General features: G+C 48.0%; 3 protein-coding genes across 3 annotated transcripts; 2 read left to right on the top strand and 1 right to left on the bottom strand.

Moving 5' to 3' along the window:
- Nucleotides 1-1,198: 1,198 nt before the first annotated feature.
- tc2n (tandem C2 domains, nuclear) lies at nt 1,199-7,235 on the top strand. The gene is made up of 11 exons (XM_079369013.1): nt 1,199-1,406; nt 1,478-1,681; nt 2,569-2,739; nt 3,032-3,111; nt 3,732-3,810; nt 4,052-4,152; nt 4,646-4,762; nt 5,200-5,391; nt 6,031-6,145; nt 6,219-6,418; nt 6,800-7,235. The coding sequence occupies exons 1-11, from the start codon at nt 1,346-1,348 to the stop codon at nt 6,908-6,910; spliced, it is 1,431 nt and encodes a 476-aa protein (XP_079225139.1). The 5' UTR covers nt 1,199-1,345; the 3' UTR covers nt 6,911-7,235.
- Nucleotides 7,236-9,191: 1,956 nt separating this feature from the next.
- Nucleotides 9,192-12,315, top strand: plek2 (pleckstrin 2). Its single transcript, XM_079369012.1, has 9 exons — nt 9,192-9,689; nt 9,801-9,965; nt 10,385-10,569; nt 10,656-10,747; nt 10,847-11,034; nt 11,110-11,211; nt 11,297-11,380; nt 11,529-11,607; nt 12,179-12,315. The coding sequence occupies exons 1-9, from the start codon at nt 9,636-9,638 to the stop codon at nt 12,304-12,306; spliced, it is 1,077 nt and encodes a 358-aa protein (XP_079225138.1). The 5' UTR covers nt 9,192-9,635; the 3' UTR covers nt 12,307-12,315.
- Nucleotides 12,316-12,890: 575 nt separating this feature from the next.
- On the bottom strand, nt 12,891-15,903 carry LOC306840672 (galectin-related protein A). The gene is made up of 4 exons (XM_079370102.1): nt 15,746-15,903; nt 15,370-15,455; nt 14,419-14,599; nt 12,891-14,150 (listed from the first exon to the last, which is right to left on the bottom strand). Exons 1-4 carry the CDS (start codon nt 15,881-15,883, stop codon nt 14,007-14,009), a joined length of 549 nt encoding a protein of 182 aa, XP_079226228.1. The 5' UTR covers nt 15,884-15,903; the 3' UTR covers nt 12,891-14,006.
- Nucleotides 15,904-16,230: the final 327 nt, after the last annotated feature.

Genomic DNA, 16,230 nt, shown 5'->3' with positions numbered 1-16,230 from the left:
TGCCGTGTTTAGTTAATGTCATAACCATCGATCTACCAGAAGCGCCTCACTTTATTTCAAAATAAAAGCATGGTTGAATTCAAACAGCAAGTAGAGTACTCTCAACTTAAGAAAATGGAATTCCAAACAAGGATTGCAAGTAACTACTTAAAGCATTTATCCATAACACCTCATTTTCTATAATTGAATATAAATCTGTTTTTTTTTATCAATGAAAAACATTTTGGATGTTTCCAGGTTGTGAAGCTGTCTGTGAGCATGCTCGGTAAACAAAGACATACAGGATCTGTGTGTTGGCTCAGTGTATACTCTGATAATGAGGCACAGGCGGCGTGTAGATAAAAACTGAGGGAGGAAATAAAGTTTGGTGAACGAGGCAAATCAAAACAGAAAGTGATGCTCTCAGCGCTGTTTGGGGAAGGAAGCTGAGACAGTGTCAGTCCGGGAATCAGGGAGGGAGGGAGGGGAGAGAGAGAGCGAGCGAGCAAGAGAGAGAGAGAGCGAGAGAGAGAGAGAGAGAGACCTGGAGCATTTAAGAAACCTGAGCTGCATTTTCTCTCCACTCGCCCATGAGAAGCAGCTCCTCGTTCAGTGGAAACATCACAGGTAAGTCTTTATTATCCTGTTTTATATTCTTAACAACAACTGAGCGTCTTCATGCAGCTCAGAGTTTTAAAGTTCTGTCTCTTGACTGGGTTGTTTTTGAGGTGAAGGGTTTTTATACTTCTTGCAGTGCAGAGAGTCACCACTAGGGGCTTGGTTGATCAAAAGTAATCCAGCAGGACTAAATCCATCAGTCAGGTGTTTTTGTGTTTTTAAACTTTGATCAAAATATTTGAGACTAAAGAACAAAACGATGTGAGAAACATTTAAATGTGTCAAACAAAGTGGAGTTGATATTTGAATGGATTTACTTCAGAGACGATTCAGATGGTTTCAGGGATTTAGGCTCACGAGGCTCAAACTCTGCAGGTTAGTGAAACAGATGAAGGGATCGTATCTGTATGTTTGTTTAGCCGTCATATCTCTTATATAACAATTCAAGCTTAAATCAAAGACACATTACTGCAGATTCTCTCCTGAATAAGAGCTGAACATTCCCTAAACACAGGAGAGAGGAGCGGGATCATGTTCCACAGTTTAAAGTGACCCAGCCCACTGATCAGTTTAAAGTTTAAAACATGTTGTTGGAGACAAAGTGAAGCAGAGACGCTTCCCAAACTCTAAAGACAAATGAACAACATGAATGTGGCATCATAAACCCCTGCTGACAGGTTTGATCCGGCCCCTGCTGCGTCTCTGTTTGCTCTGTAAACCGTAACTTCACTCTTTCAGCGCTGTCACCATGGACTGCCTCAAAGAATGCTGCAAGAACTTCACCAAGCAGACGGAGCAGGAGAGCCAAGGTAAGCCTGCACAGCTGCTTAACTCCACACAGCCTCGCTCTCCTCTCACGCTGTCCCCTCCTGTCCTCCAGTCATCACTCTGAGGATTCCTCCCAACAAAGACGCAGCGTTGGGCTGGGGGCCGGATGAAGGGAGGATGGGGGTCACTGAGGATTACCTCCTGTCCAAGCTGCCCCCCGATGGTAAAGAGGTGCCCTTCGTCCTGCCGACCTTTAAGGCCTCGTACGTCCAACCCAGAGGCTCCCGCTTCCCCAACCTGCAGTCTGGACCGCAGAGTACGTAGCAAGCTGAAATCAATGTCATCAGCTGACTGCTGCCCCCCCCTCTTTGCTTTAAGACAGACTGAACCAGGACCACCAAGTCCTTCATCAAGCCCACATTCCTGATGTTTTCCAGACAGTACATTTAAATCTCTTCATGGACTTTTGATCCTCTGGGATCAGGGTCAGAGGGGTCCTCTGGGATCAGGGTCAGAGGGGTCCTCTGGGATCAGGGTCAGAGGGGTCCTCTGGGATCAGGGTCAGAGGGGTCCTCTGGGATCAGGGTCCTCTGGGATCAGGGTCAGAGGGGTCCTCTGAGATCAGGGTCAGAGGGGTCCTCTGGGATCAGGGTCCTCTGGGATCAGGGTCAGAGGGGTCCTCTGGGATCAGGGTCCTCTGGGATCAGGGGGTCCTGGTTTTCAGTGTGGACCCTGATTAGATGTGGCTGCTGTTGGGTCTTGAGGGGTTAAAGTAGCGAACGCGACCTCGCCTTCAGAGCGCGGTGAGCAGCGTGGATCAAACCCGTCCTGGGTGTCAGTGTTGATTTAAAGGCTGGGTTGGTAAATAACGCCGCTCCTCTTCATCATCTGAACACACAAATCATTATTCACTTAATAACTCTCGAACCGCACACCCTCACCACTAAGCCCCCGGCGCCCCGAGGAGGTGCGGTTAGTGTTTGGTCTGAGTTGAGCAGGTTTAGGTGCACACACTAACGGCGCCCCCATCAGGCAGAGAGAAGTGTCTGTCAATGACTCCGCCCACAACAACCACAGCTCATCGTCTCTTCCAGCTTTCATTAAAATCGGCTCAGACCGTCCTGAAGGTGAATCCAGCTGTGAGGAAGAAGAAGCAGGATGTCCTGCTCGAACACACGCTGACTTCCTGCTCTCTGCCTGCAGGCTCGGCACGCTGCACCTACGCAGACAGGAAGGCCGAGCTGCTGGGCTCCGCTCTCTTCAGCTTCAGCCCCGAGTCCAGCTTCCACCAGGGTCACATGGTGGAGTACATGTCCCCCGGCTCCAGCCGCAGAGACACGCTGAAGAACAGAAGCTCCAGTCCCCAAAGTCCAGGTAACAAAACACGCCGGCTGAGAGAGCAGCTCAGCTTTATTACACACCTTGAACTCAAAGAGCGCCTGACAGCTTGTTTCCACTTTCCACGACTGCAAGGTGAAATCAAACATCCAATCAGAGCACACTGTTTAAAATCCGTCCCCTCTGATTATAATCAGAGGTCCTTTGTCCCGTCTGCAGGTGTTAGTGACTCAGCTCCGTGATGTCTGCACGCTGACTTTATGTATTTACATGACATTAACCCCTCGGGGGACAATGCTCATGGACTGTAAAATCGTTTTCCTCCCAGGTTGGACTCTGAGGCCGAGCGGCGACCAGCGTCTGAGCAGCTCCATGCTCGACCTGTCCAGCGCTCAGACTCACATGCAGGTGAGACGCCTCTCTGTCTTATCTCAACATGTGTGGACTAAATATAGCCTGACAGTTTCCACTGTCCTCAGCAGAAGACGGGAACTTCTCGCCATTAATTTATCACAAATTAATATGAAGACATTTTGGTGTAAAATAGCAGGTTAGAAACGAGGAGACACGGGGACACGGGGAAAAGACAAAGGACACACTGCGAGTAATGTCTCTGCAGCGTTATATAAGTGAACCATGTCAGTGCACGTGACCTTTTTGATCCTCTCCATGCTGCCACTGCGTGTCAACATGCACGCCGTCTCTGAGGGCGAGGAGAGCTGCGTGCGTCTCCATGGTGCAGTTGCACTCAGAGGCCTTTAGTGGGCGCCAAAGTGCAGCCAGTCGAATTCCTACATATTGTTGCTTTAAACTGAGAAATGTAAAAATGTCTGATTTCTCTGATCGTGTCTCCTCAGAATGAAAGAAGGTAAACGTTTAACACGGCGCCGTGGCGTTAGAGCGAACAGGACACACAGTGGAGACGAGACACGGCTCTCTGGGACATTTATTGTCCTCAGAGGGAAAAATGTAAATAATACAGCGGTGAAGATTTCCTCATTCTGACGTCACTCCTCTGTTTGATTCAGCTGCAGCACTTCGACTCGCTGTCCAGCGTCCTCAGCAGCACGTCCTCCGCCAGGTTCGGCTCCATAGAGAGCAGCTTAGGTAAATGACCTTTGACCTCTGTCTCCACCTTCACTTTACTGTCTCTATGCTTCCACCTTCTGTTTGAGTCTGTGAGCTCAGTCCACCTTCAAGGATGAATAAAGTCTGGATCAGAATCTGAACATCACTGGATACTTTTAGATTTCTTTAAGCGGGTGAATAACTCTCCACCCTGACGTTACACGCACGTTACACGCTCGCCATGACGTCTTCCTGTCCTGTCTTCTCGCCGTGGTCACAGACTCCATCCCCTTGTCCTGGGACGAGCGTGAGCTGGGGAAGGTGTGCATCCAGCTGAGCTACCAGGAGACTCTGGAGCAGGTGTGGATCACTCTGGTCCAGGTAAGGTGACACGCTGGGGGGGCGAGGGGGGGGGGGGGGGCGAGCGAGCACGAGGACACAGAGCTGCTTTGTGTGTTTCTCAGAGGAGCCTCTGTGTGAGGAGAGCTCGGACACTCGGCAGGTAAAGGTTCTGACAAACACAGGAGTCTTTATGAGAGAGAGAGAGAGAGAGAGAGAGAGAGAGGGGGGGGGGGAGAGAGAGAGAGGGGGGGAGAGAGAGAGAGAGAGAGAGAGAGAGGGGGGGGGGAGAGAGAGAGAGAGAGAGAGAGAGAGAGAGAGAGAGAGAGAGAGAGAGAGCGCCTTCACTGAACATGAAACTATTGTTCAGGAAGTCTTCTACACTCTCACTGTCAGAACTCTACACTGACCCGTTTAGGATATTTCCCATCATGCACCCTGTGGGGGAGCAGAGATGAGTGAGGAGCGTACCTGCACACCTGATGGATCCAGGTGAGGGTTTGGATTTAGTTGTTTTCTTTTCATTGGTCTTCAGTGTTCAGAGCTCCAGCTTCCTCCTGACGGAGCCCAACAACAGAAGGTTGGATTCAAAGGGATCATCACCGTCCCCAAAGCCATCCAGTTCAAGAGCTCCGTCAAGGACTACAGTCCGGTAAGACGCCCCCCCTAACCTGAGCCCCAGCTCGCTGGAGCTCACGGTCACATGTCAGAGACACGTGTTAGAGGACATGTTAGAGGGACATGTTAGAGACACGTGTTAGAGGACATGTTAGAGGGACATGTTAGAGACACGTGTTAGAGGACATGTTAGAGGGACATGTTAGAGACACGTGTTAGAGGACATGTTAGAGGGACATGTTAGAGGGACATGTTAGAGGGACATGTTAGAGACACGTGTTAGAGGACATGTTAGAGGGACATGTTAGAGGGACATGTTAGAGGACATGTTAGAGGACATGTTAGAGGGACATGTTAGAGGGACATGTTAGAGGGACATGTTAGAGGACATGTCTTCTTGTTTTGGAGGCTTTTAAAAGGTTCCTCTCTGATGTTGGATGAATGTTAACAGCTCGTCCCTCTGCTCTGTAGGACGTGTCCTTCATGGAGACCTTCGTGTTCGCCCTGCGCCTGCAGCAGCTGCGCTGCAGCGCTCTGGTGCTGCGGCTGCAGACGCACAGCAACAAGAAGCGCACGGTGGCCGAGTGCGTCCTCTCTCTGCGACAGCTCGGCGCTCAGGAGAGCGAGCACTGGCTGGAGCTCAGCCCTCGCTCCAAAGCCTCCGTGAGTGTTCCTGCACTCACACCTGAAACACAAATCCACTCTGAGAACAGTCTGTGATCACCTTCATCAGAGCGCAGGCCGGCGTGCAGCTCGCTCAGCTGCCTCTGTGATGACTCTGCTGCATGGTGACAGAGAGGAGGCATCATGGAGGGCAGTGATGAAGCTTTGTGCTCTTCGTCTTCGACTCGTCACACCCGGAAAGTAGGTCAGACCATTTCAGAGAGCGGCGCGTGGACTGGATGATAATCGAAGTGTTTGTGCACTTCATCACTCAGTGAGTCATCTGAGCGAACGTTTCAGCAAACCTCCGTCACTCTGTGAAGACTCATCAAAGTCTCAGACAGGGACTTTTAAATCCAGACCGGTCCAGACCCCCACTGATCTGATCTGTCTCTAGGTCATCACTGTGGTGAGAAGAGCGACTCACTTTAAGTCGTTTAAAGTTTAAACCTCCCGAGGGACACGCCCCCTTAGATCAGGACTTTTCAGTCTGCGCTGGTCTTAGTCTTGGAGCACGCTGGTCGTGACTGGTCCTGGTCTGGGTTAGTGAGGTCTTGACTTCTGTGGCCGCTGTGATTGTTTGTGATCTTATTTAGTTTGTGCCATAAAAAGCTTCATGAATCAGACGTTCTCTCTCAGGTGTGCCACGCCGAGCTCAACCTCACCACCTGCTTTCAGCCAGTGAACGGGCGCATCCAGCTCCAAGTCCTCGCCGCTCAAAACCTCCCAGCATCCTCCACTCCGCTCACACAAGGTACATATGACTGGAGGCAGGCGTTACAGTAAACTGTGTCTGTGAGTGACCGTGTCTCCTCCCCCCTCTGAAGCCTTCTTTGTCAAAGCGGAGATGCACCAGCTCGGGCGGGTGGTGATGAAGAAGAAGACTCGAGTGATGAAGGCCTCGAAGGGTCAGTGTGGGTGGGCGGAGACGTTTCACTTCCTGCTGGCTGCGGTGGACCAGGACTGCTCGCTGTCAGTCAAACTGTACAGCCGCAGCTCGGTCCGGAGGAAACAGTGTCTGGGACAGGTGAGTTTGGGGAGGGGGGGGGGGGTTTAAGGATCCTGGAGTCTGATTGGCTCAGCGTCTGCAGAAATGTGCCGAACCATGAAGAGGGCAAAATGTTTACCATCGTTCAGACCCTCAGACGTGGTCCTGAGCTTTAGGGAGCGAGCGTGGATTCAAGAGAAGGAAAGGAGGTCTAAGCTGTGGATCTCTTTGAGGTCTCAGCTGAGGGGAGACCCTGGGGTAGGCCTAGAGTCAGGCTGAGGGATGAAATGGATCCCGTCTGGTCTCGGGATCCCAACAAAGTGATGTTTCAAAGTCTGCTCCAGTTAGTCTCCAGATGTTTTTAATGTTCACGTTTGGAGGAGTGTTCAGTAATTACTGCCCTTCTAACGTCTCTGTCAGGTCCAGCTGGGACTCGACAGCCCGCTCCCTGCAGCCGTGGAGCAGTGGAAGGACATGATCGCTCACCCGGAGAAAGTTGTGTCTGCGTGGCACGGGCTGAGCCCCGCCTAAACCTCCGCCACACGCCCCGATCTGATGCTCTGCAGGTCCAGCTGGGCTCCAGAGGAACCAGAACCGTAATCTACTGAACGAGCTCTGAACGCCATTCAGGAGCAGAGAGTTTAGGTGTGCAGCTTTTAAACAAGCGTTAGTTGTTGTTTTTGTGGCTGCTCGACTGACAGCGACTCAGCTGTAAAACACCAAGTCGATGAGAAGCCACATGCTTTGTATATATCTCTTTAGCGAACGCCTCACCACTCTCGTCCAATGGGATGACATGATTAGAACCAACCCAACAGGTAAAGATGGCGTTTTTATTTCCCCACAGGTCAAAACTAACACTTCTGTCTCCAACTCTCCAAACAGCTCATCAGTCAAGTTTGTAATATTTGAAACATACTCTTAAATAGATAGATAGATAGATAGATAGATAGATAGATAGATACTTTATTGATCCCGAGGGAAATTCAAGTGGAGCAGTGGAAGGACATGATGGAAGGACATATTCGTCCTTTGTCCAATAGCTGCCAGCGCTTCATGTAAACATACAAAACAAAAGGAGCCCCGTTCAGAAAACCTCCCCTTTAAATCCTTTAAATCCTTTCAATCCTTTAAGAGCGTGTCGAGGGACTACTTTTTAGAGCGGACTGATACACTGGTCTGTGAGAGCTTTAAAGGCCCAGTTTGTCAATTTCTCCACCAGGGGGGGCTCTCAATCAGAACAATAATGACAGCTAGCGGTTAATCATGGGAGTGATTCTCCCCCCCTAAAGAAAATGACCTCAGAGTTGACCGTAGTCATGACGACCGCACGTTCACCGACGAGCTGCGACAGAACGGCAGCTCTCATTAGCAGCTCACGCCTCCACGCGTCGCGTCTTTGAGCTAACATCCACCGTTTCCACGACAACGGTAAACTTGTTTCTGCCATGGCGACCTCCACGACAGACACGGGCTGTTACAACTCGAACATGAAGGATTTCTCTGTCTTTAAGAACTGTTGAAACTATATTTAACATCGTTTTGTCCATTTTTATTGATTTAGATATTAAAGGGTAAATTCGAACCTTTGAGCACAGCGGCACAGGTCACGGGTTCAATACCTTCTGTGTTGGTTTAAAACTGTTTCTGTTCTTCTGTAAGTTGAATGTTCACCTTCATTTGTCTCTGTAGGAGCTGAAGCTGCATCTTTGCCTGAACCTTTTTGATAGTGAAGCACTTTAATTCTTTTTTATGTATTTAACGTTTTCATGTTGAAAGATTTGTGAATAAAAAGTAGGCGTCGTCTGGAAGTGTCAAGTCTGTTTGTCAGCCTGCCGGGAGTGAAGAGGTGCTAACAGAGAACAAACTGAGCTTCTCTAAAGTGCTGCATGGAAGGAAAACAAGCAGTCACACAGTCACACGGCGTGTAAAATAGGTCAACATACCCGTAAACGTCTGCGTGGCCGTGTCACCTTTTATCAGCGAGGTCACTGATTGGGAAGTCTGGCAGCAAACAGAGAGAGAGAGTCTGCTAACATGATTATTTCACCCTGTTCTTACAAAAGCAATTTACTGTCACTTCTGTTGAGGACGAGGCAATCTTAATCTCACCCCGACATTCAGGGAGGGACGGGACAAAGGGACCTAACCCCTAATTTGTTGTGGGAGGAAAAGTGAAAACAATTTCCTTCAAGCTGCAGCTCGACCTCGAAGGCAGAGTCAGAAGAAACGATGGTCAAAGTTTGTAAATGCAACCTTCAAACATGGCCCCTCCTTCACTTTAGGAGAAGACTGAGTTTTATTTGTTTAGAAATATTTCTCACTGACATTTGAAGATGAATAAAGTGTCATGAAGTTTTGGTCTTCTTCATCATGTTGGACTTGTCCGACACGCCGGTTGGTCCAAAGCTTGGACTCCCAGAATCCTTTCTCCTAAAACACAATGAGGCCGCGTGGGGCTCAGTGTAAGCAGCTGTGGAAGTGGACACACACACACACACACACACACACACACACACACACACACCCTGGGAACAATGTGGACAAAGTGAAGTCAGTCCACTGAGTGTTTGCGTTTGAAAGCGTGTGACCGAGACAACCTGCGGCCCACGTGACACGACATGCGTCAGCGCCCTTCATACTGAACACCTTCAGATTATTCCTTAAGGTGATGAATGTTTGATTAATGGTTAATGTTACACTGAGGACACTGGGACACTCCTTGGGCTCAGCTGAGCAGGATTTGGGGGATTGTTTCCTTTATGTGTTTAACAGATCCTTTTCAGGACTCTTATTTGGCCGGTCGCCACGCTGCGTCTGCGGCACGCGGCCTCATGAATGCATACCTGTGTGTGAGCTCTTCCTCACCTGGGAGACACTAAGGACAGTTTGAAGAAGTCCTGCTTCCTTCTTTGATTTCTTCATAAAGGCCCGATCCATTTGGAAACGGTCTGTTTGGGGTTTTTGTTCCTGCTAAAATCAGCCTGAACACTTTGAGGGAGTAAAAAAAGGTTGCAGCGCTTCATGGCTGAAACATGCAGAAGCTCACAGATCTAACGCTGGGCCCCTGAAGGTGTGACAGCGCCCTCTGGTGGTGCTGAGCAGGAGTTGCAGGATTCAAACGCCATCCCAGTGTTGAGCAAGGCGAGTCAGTGTGGGTGTGAACAAAGTGAGTCAGTCACTGAGGGGAATAAAACCCTCTGCATTCATACACCTGAGCAGGTATTAACACGCAGAGCTGAGCTGACGGAGCAGAATGGATCCTGAGCAGAGAAGTGTGATCCTGAGAGAAGGCTTCCTGGTGAAGAGGGTGAGACACACATCCTTTCACATGTGGATTTATAAGAGTTCATGCAGATGTTTGCTGCTGTCTGAGCGTGGAGATGAAAGATGAAATGATTTTTTATGAACCTGATGTCAGGGTCATCTTGTGCACAACTGGAAGGCTCGCTGGTTCAGGTTGACGCCTGACAAGCTGCTGTACTACAAATATGAAGGAGGCCGAAAGGACTCGTGTCAGCGAGGGAAGATCCTGCTGAAGGACTGTGTGATCACCAGTCCTTTTCTGGAGTGCGAGAACCGACCGGTGAGTTTTAAAGGCCTTCACATGTTCACTGTCCGTGCACCAACCCCTCACCCTGAATAAAGAAAAGTTCAGGATGACACTTTTAAATCCAAATTGCTGTTTTTTGTTTTTTTATGTATATATATATATATATATATCAATATATATATATATATATATATAAATATATATACTGCACATATTCGTGTGTTGAGTTCATCTTAAAATCAGCTGACTCTGATCTAAACATTTATCATCAGTTTCGCAGAAACAAAGACTCACATCTGGATTGTTGATGTGCGTTTCCTGACATGGACGTGCACGTTTCTTTTTATGTTTTTATTGGTGGTTAACGCAGAGCAGGCGCGGCTCTACCTGCTCAGACACTTTGTGAAGCATCGCCTCAGGTCACCTCTGATCTCTCCTGTGCTCACGTTCAGCTGGTGTTTAAGCTCCAGACGAAGAACAAGGTGGATCACTTCCTGGAGGCTTGTTCGCGGGAGGAGAGAGATGATTGGGCGAGTGACATCATCGCCGCAGTCGACAAACTCCAGACGGCTGAAGGCGGGAAGGTGACGGAGCATGACGACCCCGGTGGATCCAACTTACACAACATCAACCTGAGGTGACGCCTAAAGACATGTGCTGCGTTCACTGCCTCTCCCTGCACACTGCCGGCTCTTTACATGTCTCATCCTTTCTGTCTCACAGCAAAGTGTTGGACGCCATGTATGACGTCCACAGTGGCATCAATATGACCAACCACGTGGAGCACGGCAGCACTTACAGCAACTGTTTCTCAGGTGAGCGTCTCTTTAAGATGCTTCATGTGTCTTATCTGTATCGGTCTCAGTGCTGGTATGTTTGAGAGAACGCACAGACGTATCTAAAAGTCTCTGCAGGTTCAGAGGTGGTGGACTGGCTGGTGTTCATGCAGCTGGTTCTGACCCGTGTGGAGGCCATGACGCTGGCCTCGGCCCTGCTGGAGGAGGGTTTCCTGCGCACCGTGGGCATGAGGAGCGTGGAGGCTCTCCGCACCGCCGGCCTCAGTGAGCAGTTCATAGACGACTCCACGGCGCTGTACAGCTTTGTGAGTACCAGGACGTCTCTGTGCACCCGCCTCCAGAGCGGTTCTGAAACTCACAGCATGTCTCTTTAATCTCAGTCGGACAGTTTGAAGAAGAGAGGAAGCGTGAAGGCTGAGTCGTCGCTGTCGGCCGTGGAGCTGAGTGGAAAAGTGATAAAGAGAGGATACCTGCTCAAACAGGTACTAAAGACTTTTCTGGGCTCTGAAGACACAAACTGTTCTCTCATATTTCTTTTAACAAATGATTTTGCGTGTTTAAACACAGGGACACAGACGGAAGAACTGGAAGGTTCGACTGTTTGTTCTGCGTTCAGAGCCGGCGTTCCTTCACTACTACGATCCCACCAAGGTGAGATTATAAATCACATCTTTTCATTTCATAAACACCTTAAAACCTGTCTGAGTCTCCATAAGAGGCTCTGAGGGCCGACTGTCTCAGCCTCAGGACGTCTTATAATCCAGAGCGTCTCACTGACTCATCCACTTCCTGTCTCCAGGATGACATCATCCCTGTGGGCGGTTTCTCTCTGCGGAGCTGTCTGGTTTCCTCTCTGCACGATAACGGAGTTCCCTCAGGTGAGTCGTCGCCACGTCAGACACCTGAACGTTTTGAAACAGCATGTTTGGAGACGTCATTTCAAAGTTAGAGTGGTGATGAGTAGATATCATCTTAATCCACACATGAAATCACCTTGAGTCATGAAATAGTTCAACATGATGAGCACACATATTGTACAACACTGGCCACGCCCCCTCTCTGGAAGGGCTCGGGTGTACTCGCTGCTTTCTGGCTCCATGTCCTATTGTTTACGGTGAGAAGGCAGACTCAGAGGGCAGAACAAACACCTAGCTGTGGGAGTGTCACCCACCTGGGGGAGGGGCTACTGCCCTTTGTGATGTCATGAAGGGAACATCTCCAAACGGCCTGTTTGAGCAGGCAGAAGACAGAGAGGATGGACTTTTCTCATCATTGGGGGGTTTGGAGACAGACATGTTAGAGGAACATGGAGAAAAGGATTTGGATGTGACCTTTAATGTTAACACGTTTTCTTCTGAAGTTTCCTGATTAGAAAAACTGTAGAAATAAAGTGATTCTCACGCTGATGTAACGTAAACCTCGTCGACTCCGATCTTTCCTCCCCTGCAGGTGTGAAGGGAAACATTCAAGGCAACCTGTTTAAGATCATCACGCAGGAGGACACACATTACTTCATCCAGGCTCCGACTCACCAGGAGAAGATGGACTGGATCGATGCAATCAGAGCGCTCACATAAAACTTAAACAAATGAAAGTACACATCCTGTTTACTGTCGACACAAACTGATAAAGATGCACTTTAAATGTTTATAGATACATATGTTGTTTTAAGATGGATTTAACTGTATTTTAAAGGGTTGGAGGGTTTCAAAGACCAGTTCTTCGTATCATTAAAGATCCCATCTCCTCTTCACGTTGACCTTTGACCTCATGTGGACATTTCAAGTCATCAGTCTGTTTGAAACCTTCAGAGCAGCTTCACATGATCACACACACATCTGATCCCGGCGTCAGTAAAAACCTCATGTCTGCCTCTGACTGAAACTTTGCCCACGTTTAGTTTGTACATCCAGCATGTGCAACTTTACATAATGTTATTATAAATAATGTTCGGCCATATTGCAGCTCAGCGTTGCGCTCACAGACGGGCGGCTCCCAGCTGAGTCGACCTTTCATCTGAGTGACTCAGGCTCAGGTTGAGTTAGCCTCCCAGTGACATCATAAATGACACAACATTTACAGAACCTCAGCGAGGCGTCACGCTCTCTGCAGTCGGCGTTGGACTATCTAACTCGACCACGAAGCTGGAAACGTTACAAAATAACAACTAAAGTGATTTATTGCAGTGAAGTCAAAATGAAACATTTACATAAAAAGTGCCAAGAAAGAGAAAAAATACACAAACCAAGTGATAACACAATGTGTGAGTGGATTACTAGCATGCACTAATGTAAGCTACAGAATAGTTTTTACATTTTTTAACGTTTTCACACGGCGGCCATTTTCCTCTGACGTCTCGTACGCTGTTGTTTAGTTTTGCTTGCTAATGTTCTAAACTGATAAGCTAATGGATAATGTACCTTTGAAAGGATGTTGGGTTTATTAAGTATTAACTCCCAGCTAGTTACAGGCTAGCATCAGCATCAGGCTACTCCCTAGTTAGCTAGGGAGCTACTCGGAAGTAGCTGAATGCTAACATAACGTGTGATTCAGCAAACCTCGAGAGGTATTCAGCCAAAGTTAAAATAAAATGTATGCTAGCCCAACAGCTAAAGTGAGACATCAGCTCACTTTGATCTCGGTCTGATGCGTCACCATGAAGTCAGAACCGTCAGCGGCCCGAGTTAAAACCCAACATGGCTGCTATGTCCATCGACGTGGGACCGACTCTGAATGCTAACTGAAATCCAGGCGTGTGTTTGCCTGTAAATCTGGACTTTATGAAAGCTCCTCGTCCTGAGCTGGACGTCACAGGAAAATGGCCGCCGTGTGAACACCGTGAATGAAACTTGTTACAGGATGACAATCTATTGTTTTTTGAACATTCATCTTCATGCAGGCGCTCGTAAACGTTAAGTGCTTTCAAAAGTTAACTCCAGAGAAATCAAAGGCATCGGTCTGAGATTTTAAAGCACCAGGATCTGATGCAGTCACACTTCACGTTTGCTCATTTAAGGAAAATGTTACAGCTTCGACCTCATTTCAAATCACATTCTTCGGTTTGTGTAAGACATTGATGACTGTCGGTCTTTCTCTTCAAGTCTCCAAATAAGTAATCTAGTGAAGGCACTTTGTCTTAACGCGTGAATACGAGGCAGGTTTATCTTCCATCATGGGGCAATTTATTCTCTCTTGGAAACTGGCTCTATTCTAAACTCATGTAGTGTCGACTGTCCCAGAACTTCCCTGTGTACGCTGCTGTTTCCTGTCGCTGGTGTTAGGCCACCTTGGTGAGCTGTACATCTCCAAAGACTCGTAAGGCAGTGAGGGAGGCGAGCGGGGAGATCCGGTGGGTGAAGCCGCAGAGGGGCTGACCGTCCACCAGGATACGAAACTGCTGGTGCTCGCAGACGATCTCCATCTAAGAGTCGGAGGAGGAGAAGGTCACGTTTCTTAAATCTAGAGAAGAACTCACGTCAACCTAAAACAAAGAGTCTGCAGGCTTACAACAATGTTGAGGGTAAAAGCAGAGATAACCCCACATCATCTTTGTCCTCATTATCCAATGAGAGAGTAGAATACTAAACACTTAACATTTGTGTGATTAACTCTCCGGACACTCTTCCTCCCACAGTCCAAACACTTTTAAAGTAGCTTCAATTGGCTTTGAGACAGTTTTTAAGATGTACCTTGAAGGACTCTCCAGCTGCAAAAGGAAAGAAGGAGAGGTTGTTTTCAGCCTTCCCCCACTTTCCAGCCTGACAGGAGTTACGTTGGACAGCTTTGTCCATGAAGCTGATCTTCAGCTGGAGACCCACATCGCCCTCCTCCTCTTCCTCCTGAGGGTGACTGGACAGAATCACCTCCATGCTGCTCCGACAAGGAAACACAAAATATTTACTGCAGTTTACTCCACACAAATATGATCATGAGGTTCCTCTATTTTAGTGTTTCCCCCCTTACGCCACTTTAAACTTCTCCACATCTCAGAGAGAAATGAGCGCCGACCTTCTCTAGTCCAAACTAATCCAGAACATTCAGGAGCAGAATTCACCTCTCTGCTCTTTAATCAACAATTACATTAAAGTGCTACTGCTAACATAATATTATAATAAATAATAATGTTCCAATGAAAGTGTATGGCCAGATTGCATTCTGGGTGATTTCCCCTGAAACGTTGAAAATTAAATAGAGTATTTAAAAACATAAATGTTACTCTTCATGTTTGTTTGGAGCTAAAAATAAGTTTCAACAAACTTCTGCATCACACTTAGTTTTCTCATCGCCCTCCATTTAACTGATGACTGAGTCAGAACACACACTTGATGTTATCAGCAGGAGAAAAGTCCGGCATGACTCTTCACATTTCATGGGATTTTGCATTTCTCCCACGCACACACATCCTAACCTATCATTAGGAAACGCACTGAGCATTACAAAGACGTTGTTCCTTTCCAAAGCGGGGACGAGCTGGAAGGTTGGCGTGCACTCAAACTCAAACAGCTGCATATCTGTCTTTAAATGCTGCTTCACAAACAAGCAAAGGGCTTTTTTTAACCCCTTCATTTAATTAGCTGCCACGTCATATGCGCAGCAGGACAGCTCTTTACGCGAGACTAAACGCAGGTGTTTGCTCTCACCTTTTGGGCTTCTTGTTGATGATTCCCATCACAACCAGCTTCATTGAAGGCCGCAGCCCGCCCTTTATCTCTCCGGTGTACTCCCCCTGAAACAATGGACATGTTATAGCAGATGAGGAGGAGGCCACAGCACTGCCAGCATCTGTCGGAGGATGCGCTTCTTCAGTCATGCATCCTGCAGGAGTCTCCATCTGCGCTCAGCTCACACCTAAAGCCTGAAACAAAAGCTTGATTGTTCTACATTGTTAACAGCCAGTGACTCAGCTGGACAAACTATCTGCATTTTTTTAAATCCAATTGAACGACCCAGGAGTGAAACCTCTGAATGAAATGTTGCCATGCACGCCGCAAATCCAGTAAAAAGGCCTCCACATACATGCTCTTTCTGGTCCTTTTCTTCCATTCCACTCAGGGCGTGATGCGGTGTGGAGGTTTCGGGGCGCGGATGCCAACTGAGCGCTGACTGACTGACTCTGCCTCCAGCTGGCAAACCCCGCCTGCAACACGTTGTCATGGAGACAGGCTCCCAGTTTGGCAGGGAAGACTGGAGACGCTCAGAGGAGGGAGGGAAGTAAGGGGGATAAATTACGATACATAAAGGACAGATATCATTCAATGTTTGGCCCACAACTCGACATGAAAAGTTGGTTAATAAACTGTGTGAACACGTTGCGTACTACTACTCCCAAAATCCATAAACATCAAGTATGTGTGTTATTTCTCAAAAGGAACTGCGTGTGCCTCACCTGATGCTGCCTTCAGGGTTTCCTCGTTAAATTGTTACTTCTCTATTATCCAGAGAAGTTACATAATAATAATAAAGCTGCTTTTAATTGAATGCATGCGCGTTTAATTTATCTG

Source organism: Symphodus melops (genome assembly GCF_947650265.1).
Source record: "Symphodus melops genome assembly, chromosome: 19".
NCBI lineage: Eukaryota > Metazoa > Chordata > Actinopteri > Labriformes > Labridae > Symphodus > Symphodus melops.
The sequence above is the reverse complement of the archived record's forward strand: the minus strand, read 5'-3'. Positions and strand labels throughout refer to the sequence as shown.